The sequence below is a fragment of the Panthera pardus genome, unplaced genomic scaffold (assembly GCF_024362965.1).
Source record: "Panthera pardus isolate Hobbes unplaced genomic scaffold, ASM2436296v1 HiC_scaffold_16, whole genome shotgun sequence".
Taxonomy (NCBI): Eukaryota; Metazoa; Chordata; class Mammalia; order Carnivora; family Felidae; genus Panthera; species Panthera pardus.
Genome location: NW_026526721.1, coordinates 125,693,503 through 125,718,292, shown reverse-complemented (window position 1 = coordinate 125,718,292; position 24,790 = coordinate 125,693,503). Strand labels below are relative to the sequence as shown.

The window sequence follows — 24,790 nt, the reverse complement described above, 5'->3', positions numbered from 1 at the left end:
CTCAGTATGACAAAAAAATCTGGGTGTTATCCTAAGAATGCTAGGTAATGCACAGATAGTAACATGTTCATATCTGAACAGAAGAGTAACATGATCAGGTGTTTCAAAAATATCCCATTTGCAAGAACAAAGAAAAGTGCTTCCATTTGTTCTTTGTTAAGATATTTTAATGTAATATTTGATACTTCAAAATAGTTGTATTATAAAGCATAATAATAAAATTAACCTATGAACAGACTACCAAATTTAAGAACTACTATGATATCAATAATTTGGTATCCATCTATGATCTCTTCTCCTATTCCTTAAGACTGGCAAACCATTCTACTAAATTTCATACATATCATGTCCTGGCTCTTAAAAAAATAGTTTTATCACATATACATATCATTGGAAAATACACTGTTTGATTTTTCTAGTTTTTGAACTTTTAAAACATGGTATAACACTATATGTTGTCTTCTAAGAGAGCAGATGTACTTCACTCTAGCCATGCTTCTGAAGGATCTATGAAGATTAAAAAATAGAAATTTTCATGTTGCACCCCTGAAGATTTAGAGTCAACAAAAACAGTCCAATAATCGTTTTAAACAACTAATTTTAATTTAAATAATATCGGCAGCCATTATATATAACTTTGCTAGAGAGCTGAAAAATAAGAATGAAGGTTATATCAAACTTTTCTACCTAAGGCTCTTGGTTCTGAAATTTCCACCATGTGATAAATGTTTTCTTTTGTTCTTATGGTTGCATTTTGGTCCGGGGCTTTCTAAACTTCAAAACATACATTGGTCAGGCTTTGAAATGGACTTCATTAAGTATGAGCAATAATTACTCTTATTTTTGTCCTTGTGCATTAAAAAAATCAAGATATAATTTATATACAAAAAAATTTTACTGTTTTCAACATACAGTTCTGCAGTTTTGACAAATGTATCACCAGGTAGTCATCAAAACAATCAAGAAATAGAACAGTTCATCATCCTTCAAATTCCCCCATACTCTTCTGTAGTCAGCTCCCTGCACCATTCTGGATTTCTGTTTTCTGACTCTGTAAGTTTTGCTTCTTCCAAAATGTATAATAAAATTGTACAGCACATAGCTTTGTGCATCTGGTTTCTTTGACTCTGTATGTTACTGAGACTCATCCATGTTGTTGCATGACAGTGGTTCAGTGGTACCTTCCATTTTATTGCTGAGAAGTATTCTACTGTATGGATGATAATATAATTTGTTTTTATACCTTCACCACTTGATGGACATTTGAGTTGTTTGCAGTTTGGGGCAATTATGAATACAGCTGCTATACACATTCCAGTATAGGTTTTTATGTGAAAAAAAAGTTTTTATGTGAAAACTTAAGTTTTCATTTCTCTTGGATAAATACTCAGGAGATGGACTGCTGGGCCAGATGGTAAGTGTGTATTTAACTTTATAAGAAATTGCCAAATTGCTTTCTGAAGTGAATGTACCATTGTGCATTCCTGCCAGCAACATACAAGTTCCACTGCTTTCTAAATCTCATCATGCTTTTAATCTGCATTTCTCTAATGACTAATGAGATAAGCTGCTTTTCATGTGTTTGTCATCTATCTTCTATGGTGAATTATCTGTTGTTTTTACCACTGAATTTTGAGAGATCTTTATCATTTTGAGTACAAGTGTTATCAGATATGTGATTTGTAAATATCTTTTGGTCTTATATGCTTGTATTTTCAATTCTCTTAACACTATCTTTCAAGAGCAGAAGTGCTTAATTTTGCTGAATGTGTTATTTTTGAAATTTTTAAATTATGGATCATGCTTCTGATGTTGTATGTAAGAAATCTTTGATTAACTTAAAGGTCACAAAGATTTTCTCCTATGTGTACTTTCAGATGTTTTATACTTACAGGTGGTGCATTTAGTTTTATGGTCTAAAGGTCTATTTTGAGTTAATTTTGTAGATGGTATGAAGTGTGAACTGAGATTCTTTTTTCTCCCCATATATATATACGTGTGTGTGTGTGTGTGTGTATATATATATATATATATATATATATACGTATGTATATATACATTTAGAACCATTTGTTAAAAAGGTTATCCCTTCTCCAAAGAAATGCCCTAGCACCTCTGTCAAAAATCAACTTACCACATATATGTGAATGTATTTCTGGATTCTCTATACTGCTCCTTTGTTTTTTTAAAAAAAAATTTTTTTTTTAACGTTTATTTATTTTTGAGATAGAGAGACAGACAGAGCACGAATGGGGGAGGAGCAGAGAGAGAGGGAGACACAGAATTGGAAGCAGGCTCCAGGCTCTGAGCCATCAGCCCAGAGCCCGATGCGGGGCTCGAACTCACGGACCGCGAGATCATGAGATCGTGACCTGAGCTGAAGTCGGACGCTCAACCGACTGAGCCACCCAGGCGCCCCTATACTGCTCCTTTGATCTACGTCTAGCCTTTCTTCAGTACCACACTGTCAAAGTTACTGTTTAGTCTTTAAGGTAGTGTGAATATTCTACCTTTGTTCTTTTTAAAAATTATTTTGCCCTTCAATATAATTTTTTTTAACATTTATTTATTAATGAGAGACAGAGAGACACAGAGCGTGAGCAGGGGACAGGTAAAGAGAGGGGAGACATAGAATCCGAAGTAGGCTCCGGGCTCTGAGCCGTCAGCACAGAGCCCAACGCGGGGCTACAACTCACAAACTGTGAGATCATGACCTGAGCCGAAGTCGGTCGCTTAACCAACTGAGCCACCCAGGCACCCCTACCCTTCAATATAAATTGTATGAATCAAGTTGTCAGTTTCTACAAAAAATCCTGCAGAGATTTTAAATGGAATTGTGTTAGTCAACCTAAGATCAGTTTGGGGAAAAGTGACATCTTAACAATATTAAGTCTTCTAATTCATGAACATGATATAATCTTCATTTATTAAAATCTTTGATTTCTTTCATTAGTGTTTTGTAGTTTTCAGCATACAGATCTTGCACACATTTTGTTGATTTATGCCAAAGTTATTTCATGTTTTTTGGTGCTATTATAAACCGTACATAGTTTTTAATTTTTTTTTAGTGTTTATTTATTTTTGACAGAGAGAGACAGAGCATGAGCAGGGGAGGGGCAGAGAGAGGGAGACAGAATCTGAAGCAGGCTCCAGACTCTGAGCTGTTAGCACAGAGCCCGACACAGGGCTCGAACTCACAGACTGCGAGATCATGACCTGAGCCTAAGTTGGACACTCAGCTGACTGAGCCACCCAGGCGCCCCTAAACCGTACATAGTTTTCAAATGTCAATTTTGAGTTATTCATTACTCAACAACAGATTTTTAAATTTAAAAAGCAATTGATGTACATAGTGAAATATCCAACAGTATAATGGTATACAATTCAAACTAAGTTTCTTGAACACTACAGATCTCTAGTTTTCCATTAAGAAAGCCATTGTTCAACAGTTCCTTATGTATCATCCCAGATACAATCTGTCAATTAACAGGTGTCTGTATATTGAAATCTTATCACCTCTTTAAATTTATATAACCATTCTACTCCTTGCCTTTTTCATTAAATTTTCTCACATAGAATATTTAACATAAATAATATTAACATTTTAAAATTTACAGTGACATAGCACTGCATAGAATCAAAACTATCCTACCAAAGCTGAGAGAACCTAACTGGTTCTCTCCTGATCAAAATTTAGATTATTTCAAGTTGTAATTTTTTATAAGTAATGCTACGATGAACATCTTTGTACCTACGTCTTTCTACACATCTCCAAGTATATATCTGTAGTCTAAATTCCTAAATTATAAATGTCAATCAAGGGTATATCTGCTTTTAATTTTGATAAGAATTTGACAAGTAACTTTCTAAAGTGATTACACCAAATTAGTCTACAATGGTATTTGAAAGTATGTGAGTATTTAAAAACAAAAAATAAAACATCCAACAACTCCATAAGGTTTTCTGATACATACATACAGTTGAGAATTACTAGAACAGAGCCTAGATTAGAAAAAGGTTAAAACTAAGGTTACTAAGACAAAATAGGTAACTACTACTGTGATTCACAAGAGAAAATATGAAGGATTAAACTAAGAAAATGATATTAGGGCTAAAACAATGGTGGCAAAAGAGATATTGAGGAGGTAGAATTTTTTAAAAGATAAAAATCTCTTGAGATTAAGGATGCTTCTAATATTCCCTCCCTTAGGATCTGACACTCAAACACATTTTTGATCAATAATAAAAAGGTAGGTGGTAATCTGGATGTATGTGGGGGTGGTAGCCAAATTTTGATATAACATGCCCAAGGAATAGTCAGAAGTGAGTAACTGAAATAATTTCTAAGTTCAGTCAAGGAAAAAAGTGTGTAGTCTTCTAAGGAACATATCAGCATTCTTCTAAAGACAGTATGACTGCATTATTTACACAGAAAGTCATAATCTATCCAACAGCAATAATGTTACTGAAGTTAAACTCAACCTATGTTCATTCTAAAGAAATGTGTTGATTACGAGTTCACGATGATCAAGTACAAGCATTTAATCTCTCCCCACAATTCCCACTGAAAAAATACAAAAGATGTTTAGACAAAATAAAAAGATTAAAAAAAAAAAAGTTTGACATGGGGCAAACATCAGAAGGGATGGGATAGCAAACAGCAGTAGCAAATTAGTAGCAAGAAATGTGAAGAGACACTGAAAAGAATTTAAAAGCTTCGTTTGAGTGGATATGCAACAGCTATGTAACATTAGGCAAGTTATTTAGTATCTCGATGTTTCAGTTTCATCATCAATAAAAATAGTAAAGGCATACATATCCTATAGGGTTGTCATAAGGCTTAAACAAATGTATACATGTAAAGACTTAAAATATTACTATATGTGAAAAAGTACAAAAAAAAATTTCTATTATTGATGCCTTGAGAAGCCCAGAGTTAGTGACCTGTGATTATAATCCCTTCCTCTTTATGGGTTTACTCTCACTATCTTGTTATATAGCAAATATTTACCAAAACAATTCACAAATGTTCTCTATTGGCTTTCAGTTTGTAGGATCAATTCAGACAATTCTGGCAACTATATATTAAAGCAGAAGTTTAATATTTTATTTTTGATAGATGTTATCTAAAACAAGGTATAAACTTACAAGGACACCAACAGGCAATAGGCATAAAATCACAAAACAAAATAGGGAGAATTTAAATATTTCTTGCCTTTATTTTACAAAAAATTATATGAAGAAATACTACAAATTGGGGCACCTGGGTAGCTCAGTCAGTTAAGTATCCAACTACTGACTTCGACTCAGGTCATGATCTCACTCCTCGTGGGATTGAGCCCTGCGTCAGGTTCTGCGCGGTCAGTAGAGCCTGCTTGGGATTCTCTTTCCCTCTCTTCTCTCTGCCCTTTCCCTGCTGGTGTTCTCTCTCTCAAAATAAATAAACTTAAAAAAAAAAAAAAAGAAAAGAAATACTACAATAAATTCTGAAATGTGGATTGTTTACTGTGTTATAGAACTGTAATAATTTTTAATACTTTTTGTAGGTTAAAAACTCATTAGAATAGGGGAGGACACAAACAGATGCCAGATGCCATACTCTTGCTCCAAAGTGTTCAAAAAAATATTTAAAAGCACACAGGAGGAGGAGGTCTCAAAGCAACTCCCTCTGTCTAATTCTACAACAATTTGAACACCAAAATAAATTAACAATAGAACTCAATTTTAACCAGCTGGACAGAATAGGAATAAAGTAGTAATCCACGAGTCTATATGAATTTTAAAAAATGAATAAATGAACGAAGAAGGGCAAGTTCTTCTTTATAGCAGAGGGCCAACAAATAAATGACATAAATAAATGACATAAATAAATGACATAAATAAATGATGGAAAGTCACTATTTACTTCATTTGTGACCATGAGAGAAATAAATGACTGAGGCAAGAATCATAAATGGATGCTAACACTATATCAAAGTTTGATAAGAAACAGGAATATTCTTAAGAAATCTTTCCACATTAAAAAAGAAAATGGAAACTCTACACAGGACAGACTTGGCAGAGCCTACCTTATTAAAGTGATCAAAATTAATATCACAATAGGAAACAAAATGACATCATGTGCCTCCTGATGTGATACACTGAGGGCAGAATATCATTTATTGTAGCATTCTACCGAGAATGCATTATATGAATGAATCTAAACATGTAGATTAGACAAAACTAAGTTGAGGAGATTCTTTTATTATTTTTTTAAATATTTATTAACTTGAGACAGGGAGAGTGTGTGTAAGCCAGGGAGAAGGACAGAGGAAGAGAGAGACTCTTAAGCCCCAAAGTGGGGTTTGATCTCACGACCCTGAGATCACAACCTGAGCCAAAAACCAAGAGTCGGACGCTCAACCAACTGAGCCACCCAGTCACCCCAGTTGAGTACATTCTATAAAATAATTAGCCTGTATCTTCAAAGTGTCAATGTCATGAAACACAAAGAACAAGAAAGCATTCCAGATTAAAAGTACCAAAAAAAAAAAAAAAAAAAGACATTAAAAACTGGATGCAATGTATTATTATTGCTTGAATTCTGGGCTGGGGGAAAACTGCTATGAAGAATATCATTAGGGGTGTCTGGAGGCTCATCGTTTGGGCTTCTGAGTTTGGCTTAGGTCATGGTCTCACAGCTTGTGAGTTCAAGCTCCGCGTTGGGCTCTGTGCTGATAACTCAGAGCCTGGAGCCTACTTCAGATTCTGTGTCTCCCTCTCTCTCTCCCCCTACCCTGCTTGTGCACTGTCTCCCTCTCTCTCAAAAATAAAATAAAACATTAAAAAAGAATATTACTGTGTTACATATGCATATTTATATGAAAATAAAATATATAATATATAGAGAGAGAAAGTGAGAAAGCTTGCGAGTATGCAACTGTGGAAAACTTGAGACAATAGATGAATGAGATGAAGGAAATAAGAGTTTATTTTTCTATGTAACTCTTCTATAATTTGAGTTAAAAGATTATTATAAATAGGTAAATTCTTCTAAACTTCAGTCTTACATATTCTAAACCTGTAATAGTTAAAACAGTATTGGCATGAGAAAAGAGATCAGTGGAAGAGGAAAGAAAAAAAAAAATAACTCAGAAGACTAGGAAACTTCTAGTTAAAACGGTTATCATGGAAAACAAACAGTCAAGCATATGGACAATACAATTACCCAAAACTGCTAGACGATTAATTTTAAATTATCTTCAGAATATTAAGCATAACTAAAGGTAAGCAATCACAAACATTCTGGTAGTTATTTGTTATCTTTACTCAAAAAGGGTATTTTCTCTGAATTTTAAAGTACAGAGTGGCAATCTACAAAAGTGAGCCTGTATGGTCTTATGAAGAACTGGTTGAATTCTGTATACTTTCCAGATTTTCAATTGTAGGTATCTAAAGACATGTTTCTAAGAGCTGCTGACTGCTAAATAGTTTCTATTGCTAAAACAAACAAGAGCACAATCTAGTAGTGATGCACTAAAACTTCATATACATGATTAAAGTTTTAAGGACATGTCTAATGACACAAATAGAAATATATTCCATGATTGTGGATTGGAAGAACCAATATTGTTAAAATGTCCATACTACCCAAAGCAAACTACAGATTCAATGCAATCCTTATCAAAATACCGACAGCATTTTTCACAGATCTAGAAAAAACAATCCTAAAATTGTGACAGAAGATCCTGAACAGCCAAAACAATCTTGAAAAAAAAAAAAGAACAAAACTGAAGGGATGACAATCCCAGATTTTGACATAAACTACAAAGTTGTAGTAATCAAAGCAGTACGGTCCTGGCACAAAAACAGACATATAGATTAGTGGAACAGAAGGGAGAGCACCAAAATAAACCCATGATTTTATGGTCAATTAATCTTTACAAAGGAGGCAAGAATATGCAATGGGAAAAAGTCTCTTCAACAAATGGTGCTGGGGAAACTGGACAACATGCAAAAGAAAGAGGCTGGGACCATTTTCTTTCACCATACCCAAAAATAAACTCAAATGGATTAAAGATCCAAATGTGAGACCTGAAACCATAAAAATCCTAGAAGAGAGAACAGGCAGTAATTTCACTGACGTCAGCCACAGCAACATTTTTTTAGACAGGTTTCCTGAGGCAAGGGAAAGAAAAGCAAAAATAAACTATTGAGACTGTATCAAAATAAAAAGCTTCTACACAGCGAAGAAAACAATCAAGAAAACTAAAAGACAACCTATGGAATGGGAGAAGATATTTGCAAATGACATATCTGATAAAGAAAGGGTTAGTATCCAAAATGTATGAAGAACTTACACAACTCAACACCACAAAAACAAATAATACAATTAAAAAATGGGAAGAAGACAGAAACAGACATTTCTCCAAAGGAAACACACAGATGACCAACAGACACATGAAAAGATTTTCATCATCACTTATCACTAGGGAAATGCAAATCAAAACTTCAATGAAATATCACCTCACACTTGTTAGAATGGTTAAAATCAAACAGGAAACAACAAGTGCAAACATGGATGTAAAGAAAAAGAAACATCTGTGCACTGCTGGTGGGAATGCAAACTGGTGCAGCATTCCTCAAAAAAATAAAAATGATCCAGTAATTCTCCTACTGGGTATTTACCCAAAGAATACAAAAATACTAATTTGAAATATTTGCACCCCTATGTTTACTGCAGCATTATTTACAATAGTCAAATTATGGAAGCAGCCCAAGCATCCATCAACTAAATAAATGGATAAAGAAGATGTGGTATGTATGTATGCATGTATATGCATGTGTGTTTATACACACACACACACACACACACACAGACACACAGACACACACACACACACACACACACACACACACCAGTGGAATATTATGGGTCATAAATAAGAATGAAATCTTGACATTTGCAACAGCATGGATGGAATGAGAAGATGTAATACTAAGAGAAATAAGTCAGTCAGAAAAAGACAAATACTACATGATTTCACTCATAAGTGGAATTTAAGAAACAAAACACAGAAACACAAAACAAAAAAAGAGACAAATCAAAAAACCGACTCTTTACCTTAGAGAACAAACTGATGGTTCCCAGAGGGGAGGTGAGTGGGGGGATGGGTGAAGGAGGTGAAGGGGATTAAGAGTACACTTTTGATGAGCATTGAGTAATATACAGAACTGTCAAATCACTATATTGTACACCTGAAACTAATATAACACTCTGTTAACTATACTTGAATTAAAAAAAAGAAAGTATGTGTTAAGAGTAACAAAGTATAAGCAAATGTCACATGTATGTGTTCTCTTACTCTAAGAAATTAAAAATGGAAGAAATAAGAAAATAAGTAAGAGAAAACCAAGATAATCAAAGAAGACAACCAAAGAAGTCACAAGTCAGTTCTACGACAATAAATGATGGTATAGTGGATTAAAAATAAATTTTGACATAATTATAATCCCCAGATGAAACAGAGATGTGCTATTCTCATTATCTTCTTGAGGAAAATGAGGAAACCAAAACAAGGAATACCTCAACTCTATCCCTTTCAACTTTAAAGAACAGCTTGAGAATATAAACAGACAATGAGAAAGTATACTTCTGTGATTAACTTTTAATATGAAATCATAATTGTTATACCTGCTGAAATTCTTACTGCTTTAGTATTTAAGCATTCATTACCAAATGGAAATACATGAGACCACCCCTAAACACCACCTATACTTCACTATTGGTTGATATTTTGGTCTAATGAATGAGTATATGCAGTATACAAAAGAACTCTTAATTCTTACAACAGATTGTTATTGCTAAGTAACAATAACTATATGTAATTGTCAATTAAAATTAACTACATTACATGTAACCATTAACAACTGTAATAACTGTAACTGTTAATTAACAATTAACAACTTAATTCTCATATAGAATTGACTATTTTAAGTGTCTTTCAGACTAGAGAAATTTGGTGAATTCCTGCCCTTTCCATTCCAACTTACATATGAAGGCAAAAAGGTCTAAAATCTAAATAGAGGCTCCAAGTTTACTTAACTATGGTTCTACTATAAAAAGTAAGCCGTACTCAGGCTTACCATTATCAATATCTAGAACAGTACCTACAATATAGCCATAATTAGGAATTTTCATCAAACTGAATCAAGTTTTGAAGTTACTACTATGGAAATTAATGGGATTTTTCCTAAAAGAACAATAATGTTTACTTTAGTATTAAATTTTTAAAATACATTATAAAAAAGTTTCTCTACTTTTTTCTGTTCAAACCTGAAGATATATTACACCTACCAGTAACATCCAATCATGAACACCTACCAGTAATATTCAATTACTATAGCAATAATTCTCAAAAGAGGCATCTGCATTTAAGGAGTATACTTTCTATGTAAGGCTTTTAATAATCCTGTGTGATCTCAGAGAAGCTTCATCTTCTAAAATGGACAAAGAAGGAATATCAACAAACTCCTACCTGTTCTGGCATAGCTCCATGTTCAATTCCAGTCTTCAATAATCTGTAGCAATTACCAAATAGATCCCATTTTGTGAGATCATGAGCACTAAAATAAACAAAAATGCATTAACTTTATTCTAGAGTAGAAGAAAATTGAAATCTGAACTCAGTTTGAGTAGGCAGAAGTATAAACTAACTGCATTTTCTTATAGAATCAAAAAAGATGGATAAAAAATGTTCAAGTACTCAGAAAGAAAGGAAGAAGTAAAGAGGATGGAAGTAGAGAAAAAAGGACGGAAGGAAAGAAAAAGGAAGAAAAAGGGAAAAGGGAAAGAGGGACAAGGACGATTAAGGGGGAGAGGAGACAAAATATGTAAGCTGATATTAGGAATTAATTAAAAGAAACTAATTAACAATAAAAATTCGCACCTTTCAATGAAGGTTACTACTACATAGTCAACCTAAGCTTGTATTCCATTTCATTCTTCCTAGTATATTTTAAAACACATTTTAACAAATACATTCATAATTTCAAAACATAAAAATACATATGTTTTTTTTTTTAATTTTTTTTTAATGTTTATTTATTTTTGAGACAGAGAGAGACAGAGCATGAACGGGGATGGTCAGAGAGAGGGAGACACAGAATCTGAAACAGGCTCCAGGCTCTGAGCTGTCAGCACAGAGCCCGACGCAGGGCTTGAACTCACTGACCGCGAGATCATGACCTGAGCCGAAGTGGGCCGCTTAACCGACTGAGCCACCCAGGCTCCCCCATATGTATTTTTAAAAGACATTTGTATTCATAAAATAGAGATAAAGAAAGACAGAAATAGGGGAAAGGAAATATGGCAAAGCTCGAAATTTAGTGTGGCTATAGGCTTCTTAATTGAAATAATGCTGACATTTTATTTTCTCATGAGTTCTACTAAAAATAGATCAGTGAATGTTAACTTTCATTTTGAAATGTCAAAATATTTTTTAAAATAGGAGTTTTGACATTAGTTGTCAATTTTTATTTTGAAATGTCAAAATATTTTTAAAACTAAGAGTTTATTTCTCCATAGAAGTCTAAAAAATGTACTTGTGTAAAAAGAAAATCTAAAAGTCTTAGATTTTAGACATTGCTTTTGAAATCTGAAGTGTTCATTAATGTAAGGGCTACACTTAAACATTCTTTAGACAACAAAGATCTTTATTTTCGTTTCTTTATGGAGCAAACACACTTCATTAACAAGGGACATGTAAATTACAATTTGAAAATGACACTTAGATGAACTTTCATGGCTTCCTCCCAAATTTTTTTCTTATTAAGATTTCTAAAAGCTATCAATTGAAAATTATACCTATAAAACTCTACCTAGCTTATGGGGCGCCTGGGTGGCTCAGTTGGTTAAGTGTCCGACTTCGGCTCAGGTCATAATCTCAAGGTTTATGAGTTTGAGCTCCATATTGGGCTCTGGGCTGACAGCTCAGAGCCTGCAGCCTGCTTCAGATTCTGTGTCTCTGTCTCTCTCTCTGCCCCTCCCTCACTCATGCTCTGTCTCTGTCTTTCAAAAATGAATATTAAAAAATTAAAAAAAAAAACCTCTAGCTTATAGAGTAAGCCCATCTAATGTGTTAATAATATTGATTAACAAACTTTTACAGTGTACAGTGTACATTTGTTACACTTGAATGATAAATCTTACTCCTTAAATAATCAAATAATAAAAACCAATAATTTATAGAGAGAAAATCTGAATAGTAGAAAAATCATAACATCTCTATATTTGTCTAAAATTTTCCATTGTTATACAGATGTCAAATATTATCAAAACAGTCTATTTTACGTTGGCTAATATGTTATTAACTAAATCTAAATAAAATGACGTACTTATGAAAAGAGGTTAACCGCTTTAATGTAGAAAGAACATTGTAAATATCATCATCATCAGCTTCTTCTCCCTATAAATAAAAAAAAGACATCACTTCATTACCATAACTTTACTTACCCTCAAATTCACACGAAAGTCTGTTAATGCTTACTGCCTAAAAGAATTCTTTTTTATTATATAAAGAGTACATATTCACTGTTGGTAAAAAACAAGGTACAAATAAGCAAAAAAATAAAAAATAACAGCCATAATTGTAATACCCAGAGATAACCATTTTTTGCATTTTAAACAATGTCATAAATGTTAACTTTGTACATTTTTTTGATTAATACTTTAGCATAAGTTCACTGAAACTGCTGAGTGAAAAGGTACGTGCTTTAAAGATTTTAATGGTTACTTCAAAGATTTTACTGTCAGTTCCTTTGGTAGCTCAAAATCACAATGAAAAATAAAAAATGGTTGATAAAACTCAGAAGTTAAAATTAAAAATTAGAAGTTGGAAAAATTGGTTACATGGATTAAAAAGAAAATCCTATCAGTCTGGCCATCAAAGCACAGAAATCTGTGGGGGTTCCAAATTGCCTTACAATGATTGGAGGAAGAGGGCAAGAAATGGGAATCACAAAAATAATTATAAAAATAACCAGCTGGAGAAGTGCCTGGGTGGCTCAGTTGATTAAGTGTGAGACTCTTGATTTTAACACAGGTCATGATCTCACAGTTTTGGGTTCGAGCCCCATGTCGGGGCTTCAGATCCTCTGTCTCCCTCTTTCTCTCTGCCCCTCCTCTGGTCATGCTCACTTTCTCTCCTTCAAAAATAAAATAAACATTAAAAAAAAAAAAAAAAACAAAAACAGTTGGGAGAGGTCTGCTGCTATCCTGGGCACACCACTGGTGAGTGGCTGTTCCTTGTAAGTACACTTAATTTTTATGTTGTATTCATTAGCACATTATAGGAGTTGAATAATATTAAAATGTAATTTAGGTTCCAGGAATAAAAAATGAAAAAATGAATTAAGAAAAGCCAGACTTTAAAAAGGTATTTCTTAAAAGAGAAAAAATTTAGCTTTTATGAATAGGTGTTTAAAATAAAGTATAACCAAGGCTAATCTTTACAGGATGAACAGCTGCAATAATGCTAAGATCTGAAAGAGGTAGGGAATTCTACTAGATTTTACTTTAAAATGGAAATAATTTACACATTCAACAACTCTGAATAACTATTAGCCAAAATTATCACATATATACACATTAACTTTAAAACAGACCTCTTGCAGTAGATCTTCCACAGAATGATTGAATCGATCTACAAACTCGTCAATTAGCTGACTTCGAGCTATGTCAACTCTGTTCTGGATGGTATACTCTTCGCTGCATAATATGCTATAGGTTTTACTGCAGGCTTCTAGAACATCCGATTCTACATGCTTCTCCACAACAAATTTAATCTGTTTTAATAAAGCATCCAGATGCTGAGGAGGGGAAAAAAAAAAAAACTATGATATTTAGATTAATAAAAATAAGCATCTGTCAAATTATAAGCCTATAGATTACATGAAATGAAATAATCTAGTTAATTAAACTGACTATAATAGAATTTCAATTTCACAGTGTCTTACCTTTTCCATTCTACCTGTGCTATAAATTTCTAGATCAAAATACTGTGGGATTTGTAGCAAGTTTGCTACCTTCTCTGCATCTGCAGAATACTAGAAGGAAGAGAAGCAAAGAAAAAAGAAGTGACTACTTTAATAGTTCAGTGTAATAAGCAAACTCAGTGGCATATTAGCACAGAAATGTAAATGAAACTATACCTTTGATAGCAACATAGGAAGTGTGATAATAAAATGCTCAGTCAATTTGTTTCTATCATCAATTTGAGTTTTTCTCTCTTTGGCAGTTAGCACCTAGAAATAAATTTAAATGGGTAAAGAACATAATGTCACATACTAATTTATAAATCTAGAATGTTACACAGAACAATGAAGCACTGGCAGATAACGTACCCGAGAATTTTCAGAGGAGCTTAACAAACTACTAAAACAAATATCTCTAGTTTTACGCTTATTTCTAGTTAACATGCAGTATTACTTTATGAAATAACTACTTATTTAAGAATCACCCAAATTTAGATAAATTACTACTTGTTTAGGTTAAATAAAAACAAAAACAAACACTTCTATAAAACCAATTATCAACATAAAAATATTAGAACTAATGGTGAAACAATTTTTCCAGAGTTTTAACCTCAGTATGTTAACAGTAATCTCCCCTATGTTAAATACACTTTTCTGAAAATACTTTAGAAAGTAATGCTTTTATATTATCAGCAGCTAATAAATTTTCACTTATTTTTTGACGCATACACTAACAATATCTCTGCACTCAAGATAATAATTTCCCCAAGATATTCTGCATTTTGTATTTATCTTGAAGGAACTTAGGATCATAATGTTGAATGGTATTACAAAACAGAAACATTCCAATATAAATTACCACTTAATAAATGTAAACCCTCATTTAAAAAAAAAATCAATACAGCTTTTATTGTATCTTTAAAATACCACAAATAAGTCTGAGAAATCATTTGGCACCTTGCTGTTTCTGTAGCTGGGACATCTTTTCTATTGTCTGAGAGTGAGAGAGTGCGGGGAGGTGCAGAGGGAGAAGGAGAGAGAGAATCTTAAGCATTAAGTTAGATGCCTGGAATGCCTAGGTGGATCAGTAAATTAACTGTACTTAAGCATTCAGGCTCAAGTCATGATCTCATGGTTCTTGAGATCAAGCCCTGCATCAGGCTCTACACTGACACCGGGATTATCTCTTTCCCTCTCTCTGCCCCTCCTCTGCTCACACTGGTGTGCACACGCTCTCTCTCTCAAAATAAATAAATAAACTAGGAAAAAAAAAAAAAAAGAGCTGACTTTTAACCGACTGAATCACCCAGGCACCCCTGGAAAACTTAGATCTTATTCATCAGGCTGCTGAACTGTTTTTTTTTTCACAGATACCATCCCAACATTTTCTGATATTGTTTTTAACTGTTGTGGCTTTCTGAATCAAAGCAGCTGAATCTGACACAAGTTCACTGTCATTTCCTTAACGAATTAACTCATCTTTCTGGGCCTGAGATACTCAACAAGCAACACCTTGGCCTCATCTGAAGCTCGCAGATGTATTTTTCACTCAAGAAATTTCAGACTTCAACAAGAGAACCACTGTCCTGAATAACAATGTTGTTGGGGAAGTGAGCATACAAAGACCCTCCCTTGTAATGGAAGCCCAGTGTAACGCCCTTGATCATGTTCTGTACATGACTACAGATAATGCGAACCAGAGCCATTTCTTTTCTATTTGCCCACCATTTGTCAACTTGGAGCCTCTTCTTTTTCTTTCCAAGGAGACTGAGTCTCTTTGCAGGGTTTGTCTGGCATCCTTCACAATAGTAGTGCATCCCTTCAGAGCGATGTCAACATTTTTTGGAATGTTGATAGTTTGCTGAGAATGGTCTTCATTCTCACAGATGTTTGAGAATGTGAAAGAATAGGGCCTCCTATCTGATTCTTCTTCCAGGAACTTAATATTGTTTTTCTACCTCTTAAAATACAAAATAATCACTCTGGAATGATTTACCAAGTATGTATTTAGTTCTGCACAAAGTAATAAAAAGGACTACATATAAAGTGGAATATACATCTAGGAATGTATTCAGGGTATTGAGAAGTCTTGAAATTCATTTGATAATGTATGAAAGGTCTAAGAATATTGATTTTAGGGAAAAAGCTGTCTTTGATTGAGTAATCATGTTAGGCAGTCTACATGCACGAACTCAGTTAATCCTCACAGTATCTCTGATGGGATGGTAAAAATGGAATACCACGTATGAAGGGAGACTTTGCCAGTATCTAACAAAACTGTATACCTATCTTTCCTCTGATCTAATGATCTCACTTTGAAGCAATCTACCCCACCAACACACATGGTACAAGTATGAAATGACACAAGATTATTCACTACACATTATTTCTAATAGTAAAAGGCTGGCAACAACCCAAAAGACTCTCAGTAGTGTACCCACATAATGGATATTATGCAGCCATAAAAAAATAAAGATCTCCAAATACAGTTATGGAGTGATATCTAGGATATACTGTTAAATAAAAAATGTAAGGTACAGACACTGTACAAAATATACTATCTTTTGAGGGTAAGTGAGAGAAAGGAGGATGGAGTACATGCATTTACCTATACTTGTAAAATGAAACACTGAAAGGATAATCTGAAAACAAATAAAAATGGTTACTGGTAAGAGGGAGAAACGTGTATCAAAGACTTCTCTGAATGTTTTTTTATTTAAAAAATTTTTAAATTTATATCCAAGTTAGTTAGCATATAGTGCAATAAAGTTTTCAGGAGTAGATTCCAGTGATTTATCCCCTATGTATAACACCCAGTGCTCATCCCAACAAGTGTCTTCCTTAATGCTTCTTACCCATTTAGCCAGCCCATTCCCCCACCCACAACCCCACCAGCAACCCTCAGTTTGTTCTCTATAGTTAAGAGTCTCTTATGTTTTGTCCCCTGTTTTTATATTATTTTTGCTTCCCTTCCCTTATGTTCATCTGTTTTGTATCTTAAATTCCATGTATGAGTGAAGTCATATGATATTTGTCTTTCTCTAATTTCACTTAGCATAATACCCTATAGTTCCATCCATGTTGTTGCAAATGGCAAGATTTCATTCTTTCTGATTGCCGAGTAATACTCCTCTGAATGTATATTTTTACATGTTTTTCACCTTTTAACTACATAAATGTTTTACATATTTCCAAAAAATAAAAGAAAAAACATACAAAATCAAAGAGGGAAAAACCTTGTTATGCTAAATTTAAGTCATAAATATCAACATAAATGTGTAATTTAGTATATATGGATATATACAGAGAAATATATACATATATATTTTTAGCTCTGTATACTCAAAATGCCTATCAGAAATAATAATCAATTGACAGTGAGTACTCTTAGGGACAAGATTTTAACTTTAAATACTACTCTATTAAAAGGAACCAGGGCTTCTTGGAGATTCCCATGCTAGGGTAATGTAAGAATCAGCCGTCAAGTGACACCCAGTAACTCCTTCCTGGTATTCATGCCCTTGCAGTCTCTTCCCACAGTGACTAAGGCTGACATGTGTAATCAATAGGAGATTGTGGAAATGATGTTGTGTCACTTTTGAGAACTAGATCATAAAAGACACAGAAGTCTACCTTACTTTCCTTTGGTTCATTCATTCTGCTTTATTCTCACTTTGATCATTCACTCTGGGAGCAGGGGGAGGGGGTAGCAACCATGTCCTGAAAGCACTCAAACAGTCCTACTGAGATGTCCACATGGTGAGGCTCTAAAGCCTCCCACTAACAATCAACACTAACTCGCCAGTCATGTAAGTTAAGCCATTTATAGAAGCAGTAAAATAACAATAAAATCTTCAGAGGCTAAAGCCCTGGCTAACATCTTAAATGCAAACCTATAAGAAACCTTAAGCCAAAAGAACAGCTAAGGCACTCCCAAGTTTCTGACCCACAGAAACTGTATGAGACTATAAAGCCTTATTAAGTCTCTAAGTTTTAAAGTAATTTTTTTACATAGCAATAGTAGGAAGTGAACTTGTTGAGAAAGCAAGAAGGTGCTTAAAAAATGATTAACACAAGTCAAAAGGGTAAGAAATGTTTAGCCTGAAAGGGCTCAGTTAAAGTTGGAACAACACATAAAGTTTTTAAAACTTTTATTTTGGAAAAATTTAAAAAGTACTCATTCTGTCACTATTACTTCATTAATTTCCTAAAGACTTTAATTTCCTGTAGCATTTTAAGGCAAATTCTTGGTATATCATTTCACTTCACCCATAAATATTTCAGTGTATGTTTTTAACAGATGAAGACTTAAGAATAAAACTTGCCATCTCCAACAAAATTAAACAATAACTCCTTACTATCTTTCCATAGCCAGTCCATAGTTTTCTCTATTTTTACTTTTTGGATCTCTGTACATTCATATTTAATGTAAGCTTTGATATGGTTGCATTTATGTCAGCCATTTTGCTATCTATACGTCTCATCTTTTTTTGTGCATTCCTTCTTTACTATGTTTTTTGGAGTTAAACATTTTTTAGTATACTATTATAATTTATTTGTTGATTTTGCTTTCATTTTCTTTGGGTATCAGTAGTTGCTCTGGGGATTATAATATACTTCTTTAGTTTACTATAATCAACTTTAGATTAATATTGAGTTACAGCAAAATACAACAATTTTGCTCCGATATAATTCCATTTCCTTTACCCTTATTTTATTATGTGTGTTATTATATATGTGTTATTGCTGTCACATATATCTGCATATCTTATAATCTTAATGCTTTAGTGCTATAATTATTGCTTTTATTAATCTTACATCCCTTTAAAGAAGAGGAAAAAAAGATATATTAATATACATGGCCTTTTATAGCCACCCACATAGTTACTATTTCTGGTGCTCTTCATTCTTTCCTATGAATTAGAATTAACATCCAGTATTACTCTTTATAGCTTAAAGGACTTCTTTCAGTATTTCTTCTGAGGCAGGTCTTCCAGCAACATATCTCTAAATTCTCATTTATCTGGGGATGTTTTTAATTCACCTTCATATTTGAAAGGTAATTTTACTGGATTTAGAATTCTTGGTTGGCAATTTTCTTTTCTTTCAGTGAATATTTCATTCTGTCAGTCTTCTGGCCTCTACTGTTTCTTATAAAAAATTAATTAGTAATCTTATTACAATTGCCCTCTACATGACATGTTTTTCCTCTCGCTGCTTTCAAGATTTTTTTTGTCTTTGGCTTTCAACAGTGACTATCCTGTCCAGAGATGAATCTTTTGTGTTTACACTACTTGAGTTTTGTGAAGCTTCTTTATCTGTGGATTATGTTTTTCACCAAATTTGGGAAGTTTTTGGCAATTATATCTTCAAGTGTTTTTCTTTCCTCTTTCTCTCCTTTCTTTCTGGAACTCTCATTATACAAACTTGATGCACTTAATATTGTTTCACATATTTCTCAGGCTCTGTTCATTTTTCTTCAGTCTTCTTTACTCTCTGTTCTTCAGAATGATTTTTATTAATCTGGGTTCATGTAGGATGTTTCTTGTCATCTCAAATGTGCTGTTAAACCCAAAGAATGAATTTGAAATGTCATTGTACTTTTCAACTCTAGAATTTCCATTAAGTTTTTTCATTATTAAGATTCCTTATTTCTATTATCATATTTTCCTGTAATTCTTTGAACATATTTTCCTTTAATTCTTTCAACGTATTTTCTGAAGTATTTGCTAAATCCAATAATTAGGCCTAATGAGAAGCCATTTCTATTGTCTGCTTTTTTCACCCAGAGTATGGTCACATTTTACTGTTTCTTTGCATGGCTGTAATTTTTCTGGAAGAGCCAACACTTTTAGGTAATATGGTGAAGCAATTATGGATTTTTAACTGATTTTTCTGAGTTTCATTACTTAAAAAAGTAATCTTAAACCTGAAATGTATATATAATCTGTCTCTCCCATGATGTATGTGGCCTCTGCTTAGAATTTTCATTATTTTTGTTTTAAAGCCTGTTTCCTAAGAGTTTTCAGTATTTCAATAGATTCCTGGTCAATCAATGATTTGGGCAGAGTTGGTGCTTAAATACTTCCAACATATAAGGCTTCTCCCCTCTGAGACCTGGGTTAGAAAGTATATTCAAAGATCAGCCACTTCTTCAAGAAACAACAAGTGTTGGCGAGGATGTGGAGAAAAAGGAACACTCATGCACTGTTGGTAGGAATGCAAACTGGTGCAGCCACAGTGGCAAACAGTATGGACATTCCTCAAAAAGGTAAAAATAGAACTGTTCCACAATCTAGTAATTGCAATACTGGGTAAAATGCAAAAAACACAAAAACACAAACTGAAAGGGATACATGCAACTCTATGTTTATTGGAGCATTATTAAAATAGTCAAATTATGGAAGCAGCCCAATGTCCACTGGTAGATGAATTGATAAAGAAGATACTGTATACATACACAATGGAATATTATGCAGCCATAAAAAGGAATGAAATCTTGACATTTGCAATGACATGCATGGAGCCAGAGAGTATAATGCTAAGTGAAATAAGTCAAGACAAAGATAAATAGCATATGATCCTACTCATAGGTAGAATTTAAGAAACAAAACAAACGAGCAAAGGAAAATAAAAAGAGACACACAAACCAAGAAACAAACTCTTAACTATAGAGAAGGAACTGATGGTTACCAGAGGGGAGGTGGGTGGGGCATTTGGGGATTAAAGAGTACACTTATCATCATGAGCACTGAGTAATGTACAGAATTCCTGAATCACTATATTGTACATATGAAACTAATATAACACTGTATTTTAACTGTACTGGAATTAAAATAAAAAACTTAATTAAAAAAAAAGTCCAGCTAATACCTAAGTTTGCTTTGACTTTTATTTTCCATTGGGTTTTCTCAGGTTTCTCAGTCAGCCAGTGATGTATGGAGAGCTCATCTCACCCTTTTATGGCTTTTTCATTTCCAGGATTTTTTAGATTCTTGGCTGGTCCACTGTTCTTCCCATCTGGGACCACAACCTCTGAATATCACAGCTGTGGGTTTTCCTTGTTTGTTTCTACCATGTTTGCCATTTTTAGTTCACAAAGCTCTGGACTTTTGCCATTTGTACCATATTGAGTCTGCCCCCTCTGCAAGCAAAGCTGCTGTTTTTTGCAGACAGTACCACTCTGGTAACACGACATCAACCTTGTGGATGGGTGTGTGTGCATTATAATCCCAGGCAAGAAGGCAGCAGACTCCTGTTGCTTTTACCTGAAGCTTTAGCAGCTTTTCAAAAACAAATCCTTCAATTTGTTTTTTTATCTCTGGTGAACTTCCAGAGCTCTTTGATAAGTTTTTTTTTGACAAATTTTGCAGTTTCATTTTTTCTTTTTTTGTAGAGAGAAATTACCTACCTCTGCACACCACCAGAGCTGGTCTTTCCATCAATGACTATCTCAATTCATCTTTATAACCAATAAAACTTGCATTATTAGCCCCATATTACAAATAAGAGAATTAACACACAAAGAAAATAATCAACTATCTGAAGATTAAATAGTTGCTAAATGGAAGAGTAAAGTTAGGCAGTTTGCTTTCAGAGCCTTTCTGCATTTTTAACAGATATGAATGTGAAAATTATTAAAGTACTAGAACAGAAGCAGGTACAGGTGCTTTGGGAACATGGAAGAAAAGAATCTATTTTTGAAACCTAAGTGCAGTAGACAGTATATAATGACAAAGCACCATAGCATGTATCCTTTACAGAAATTCCATGTTTTTATGCATACATATACCATCAAAATTTTCAAATATTTAAGACAATTACATTAAAAGTCTTTTGGTAGATTTCTCACTAATTTAACTTACTCTCTTGCCAGTACCCCTTCCCACTGGAGGATGTGCCTCAGCAGCTTGACGAATTGTACAAACCATTAGCTCTATAAGAGCACTCTCTTGACGGTCAGACATTGCTAAAGTGAAACAAAACGCATTAGTATGAGTAGACAGTTTTATAATAACCATGTATTAAAGAGAACACACAGTTATAAAAAACTGCAAACATATTTTATTACTGGTTATTTTAAAGACTGAAGTTAAGCTCTATACTTTTTTTTTTTTTTTTTTTAATTTTTTTTTTCAACATTTTTTATTTATTTTTGGGACAGAGAGAGACAGAGCATGAACGGGGGAGGGGCAGAGAGAGAGGGAGACACAGAATCGGAAACAGGCTCCAGGCTCCGAGCCATCAGCCCAGAGCCTGACGCGGGGCTCGAACTCACGGACCGCGAGATCGTGACCTGGCTGAAGTCGGACGCTTAACCGACTGCGCCACCCAGGCGCCCCTATACTTTTTTTTTTAAAGAAGTAATATATGCTTATCCTAAGTCAAACATGAAAGAGAATTAGAAAGTAAAGAAAAAGAGGACAGTGGTTTCTTCTAATACCCAGTCTAAGACCATATTTCTGAATTAGGCAATACCAAAATTTTACCATATTTCCTTCTCATCATTTAAAGCTCATACAATAGGATATCTTTTTCTAAATAAAAAGTGAGCTCTACATATTTTAAAAAAATAATAGATTTTGAATATCTTTCAAGTCACTATGTACACATTATGAATAATTTCTTACATAATTATGTTATTACATAAGTGTTCCACAATTTAGTCAACCTTCTTCTACCTTTTACTCAAATCGTTTCCAAATTTTTGTCACTATAAACAATGCAGTAACAAATATCATTAACACACATATATTTATGTAACTGATACTTATGTTTCTGTAGAATAAATTCTGAGACAGGGTAATGGGTCAAAGGTTAAAATAAATATAAGGTTATTTATGGAAATTCAAACCTCCAACTGCAATGATGTTTGGTTCCTCATATCCCTAGCCAGCACGAAATGTCATAAATCCCTTTAATTTCTGCCAATTTGAAAAATGGTTATTTCGTTATTTTGCTTCTTCCTTTGTACTTATCAGTGAAATGTATTTTCTTGTTTTATTGGCTTAGAACTTTTTTCTGAGATTTTTATATTTATTCTTTGCCCATTTTTCTACTGCTATTCACCTTTCTTGAATTCCTGCGTATAAGGAGTAGTAACTTTGTCTTTTGAATGAGGCAAATATTTTCTCCTAGTTTGTCCTTTTGATGCCAGAATCTTTAGGGTATCTTTTGTTAGAATTTTTTTTTACAGAAATTGTTAATTTTTACAAAGTTACATCTGTACTGTTTCATGGCTTCTGGCTTTTTTTTATCTTTCTAGTTTTAATGAGATATAATTGACATATAACACTGTACAAGTTGTACAGCATAATGATCTTACATATATTGTGAAATTATCACAAAGTTAACGAACATCTATTATCTCATACAGATACAAAAAGGCTCCTAGGTTTCTTGCATTGCTTTCAAAGATCTCCTTGTCCTAGAGATTATTGGAATATATTTTCTTTAATTAAAAAAAACTTTATTTTTGGGGCGCCTGGGTGGCGCAGTCGGTTAAGCGTCCGACTTCAGCCAGGTCACGATCTCATGGTCCGTGAGTTCGAGCCCCGCGTCAGGCTCTGGGCTGATGGCTCGGAGCCTGGAGCCTGTTTCCGATTCTGTGTCTCCCTCTCTCTCTGTCCCTCCCCCGTTCATGCTCTGTCTCTCTCTGTCCCAAAAATAAATAAACGTTGAAAAAAAAAAAATTTAAAAAAAAAAATTAAAAAAAAAAAAGTTTATTTTTGAGGGAAAGAGAGAGCAAGCAAGGCGGGGGTGGGGGGAGGGACGGACAGAGAGGGGGACACAGAATCCAAAGCAGGCTCCAGGCTCCGAGAGATTAGCACAGAACCTGAAGTGGGGCTTGAATGGGTGAGCTGCAAGATCGTGACCTGAGTTGAGGTCAGATGCTCAACCGAGTGAGCCATCCAGGCGTCCCTAAAAATATATTTTCTAATTCATTTTCTTCTCTCTCTCTAGCTTTTATAAATTTATTCTGTCTGAAATTTATTTCTGCTGGTTGCATGAATATGGCCTATTTATTCTTACACCAGATGAACAGCCAATTATGCCTCCACCATTGTTAAGTAAACCAGCTTTCCCTGCATTTAAATGTCCCACTTAAACATTTAAAAAAGTGTTTTAGGCTCTATCATATATGGTTAGACGATTTCTGGATTCTTTAGGTTCACTAATCTATTTGTCTATTTCTATTACAACACCATCCTATTTTGATGATAGCTGCTTTATAATGTGTTACACCTTAATATATAACTTAATTCAACTAATCTGAACATTTAGTTGAACAAGATTCCCTTACCCAGGCCTTTTTCTAAATATTTTCTAATTTCTATAATGCTAATAGCAAACAATTAACTAGGCACTGAAAAAAATTTTTTTAATGTTTATTTTTTAGAGAGAAAGACAAGAGCATGAGTGGGGGAGGGGCAAAGAGAGGGAGGGAGACACAGAATCCGAAGCAGGCTCCAGGCTCTGAGCTATGAGCAGAGAGCCTGAAGCAGTGCTCTGTGAACCGCGAGATCATGATCTGAGCTGAAGTTGGACACTTAACTGACTGAGCCACCCACACATTCCTAATTAAGCACTTATGATGAGTAAGGCACTGTTGTAAGTGATTTGTATGTTAACTTGTTTTATCTTCAACACAATTCCAAGAGATAGAACTAATATCTTCACACTTTATAGATAGGGAAAATGAGCCACAGAGTTAAGTAACTTTCAAAGTACTCAGGTAGTAGTGGAGTCAAGACATGGACTCAGGTAGTCTGATTCC

General features: G+C 33.8%; 1 protein-coding gene and 1 pseudogene across 3 annotated transcripts in view; both read right to left on the bottom strand.

Annotated features, from left to right (window-relative positions):
* The window catches only part of STAG1 (stromal antigen 1), a 403,080-nt gene that overhangs the window by 61,111 nt on the left and 317,179 nt on the right, over positions 1-24,790 (bottom strand). For all 3 annotated transcript variants that reach the window (XM_019437287.2, XM_019437295.2, XM_019437306.2), the window contains 6 exons: positions 21,879-21,982; positions 14,191-14,283; positions 13,996-14,085; positions 13,645-13,848; positions 12,376-12,446; positions 10,518-10,605 (listed from right to left, as the gene is read on the bottom strand). In XM_019437287.2, coding sequence (XP_019292832.1) covers positions 10,518-10,605; positions 12,376-12,446; positions 13,645-13,848; positions 13,996-14,085; positions 14,191-14,283; positions 21,879-21,982 — 650 coding nt within the window. The remainder of the gene's footprint in view (positions 1-10,517; positions 10,606-12,375; positions 12,447-13,644; positions 13,849-13,995; positions 14,086-14,190; positions 14,284-21,878; positions 21,983-24,790) is intronic.
* Positions 15,304-21,211, bottom strand: LOC109257812 (60S ribosomal protein L9-like; annotated as a pseudogene).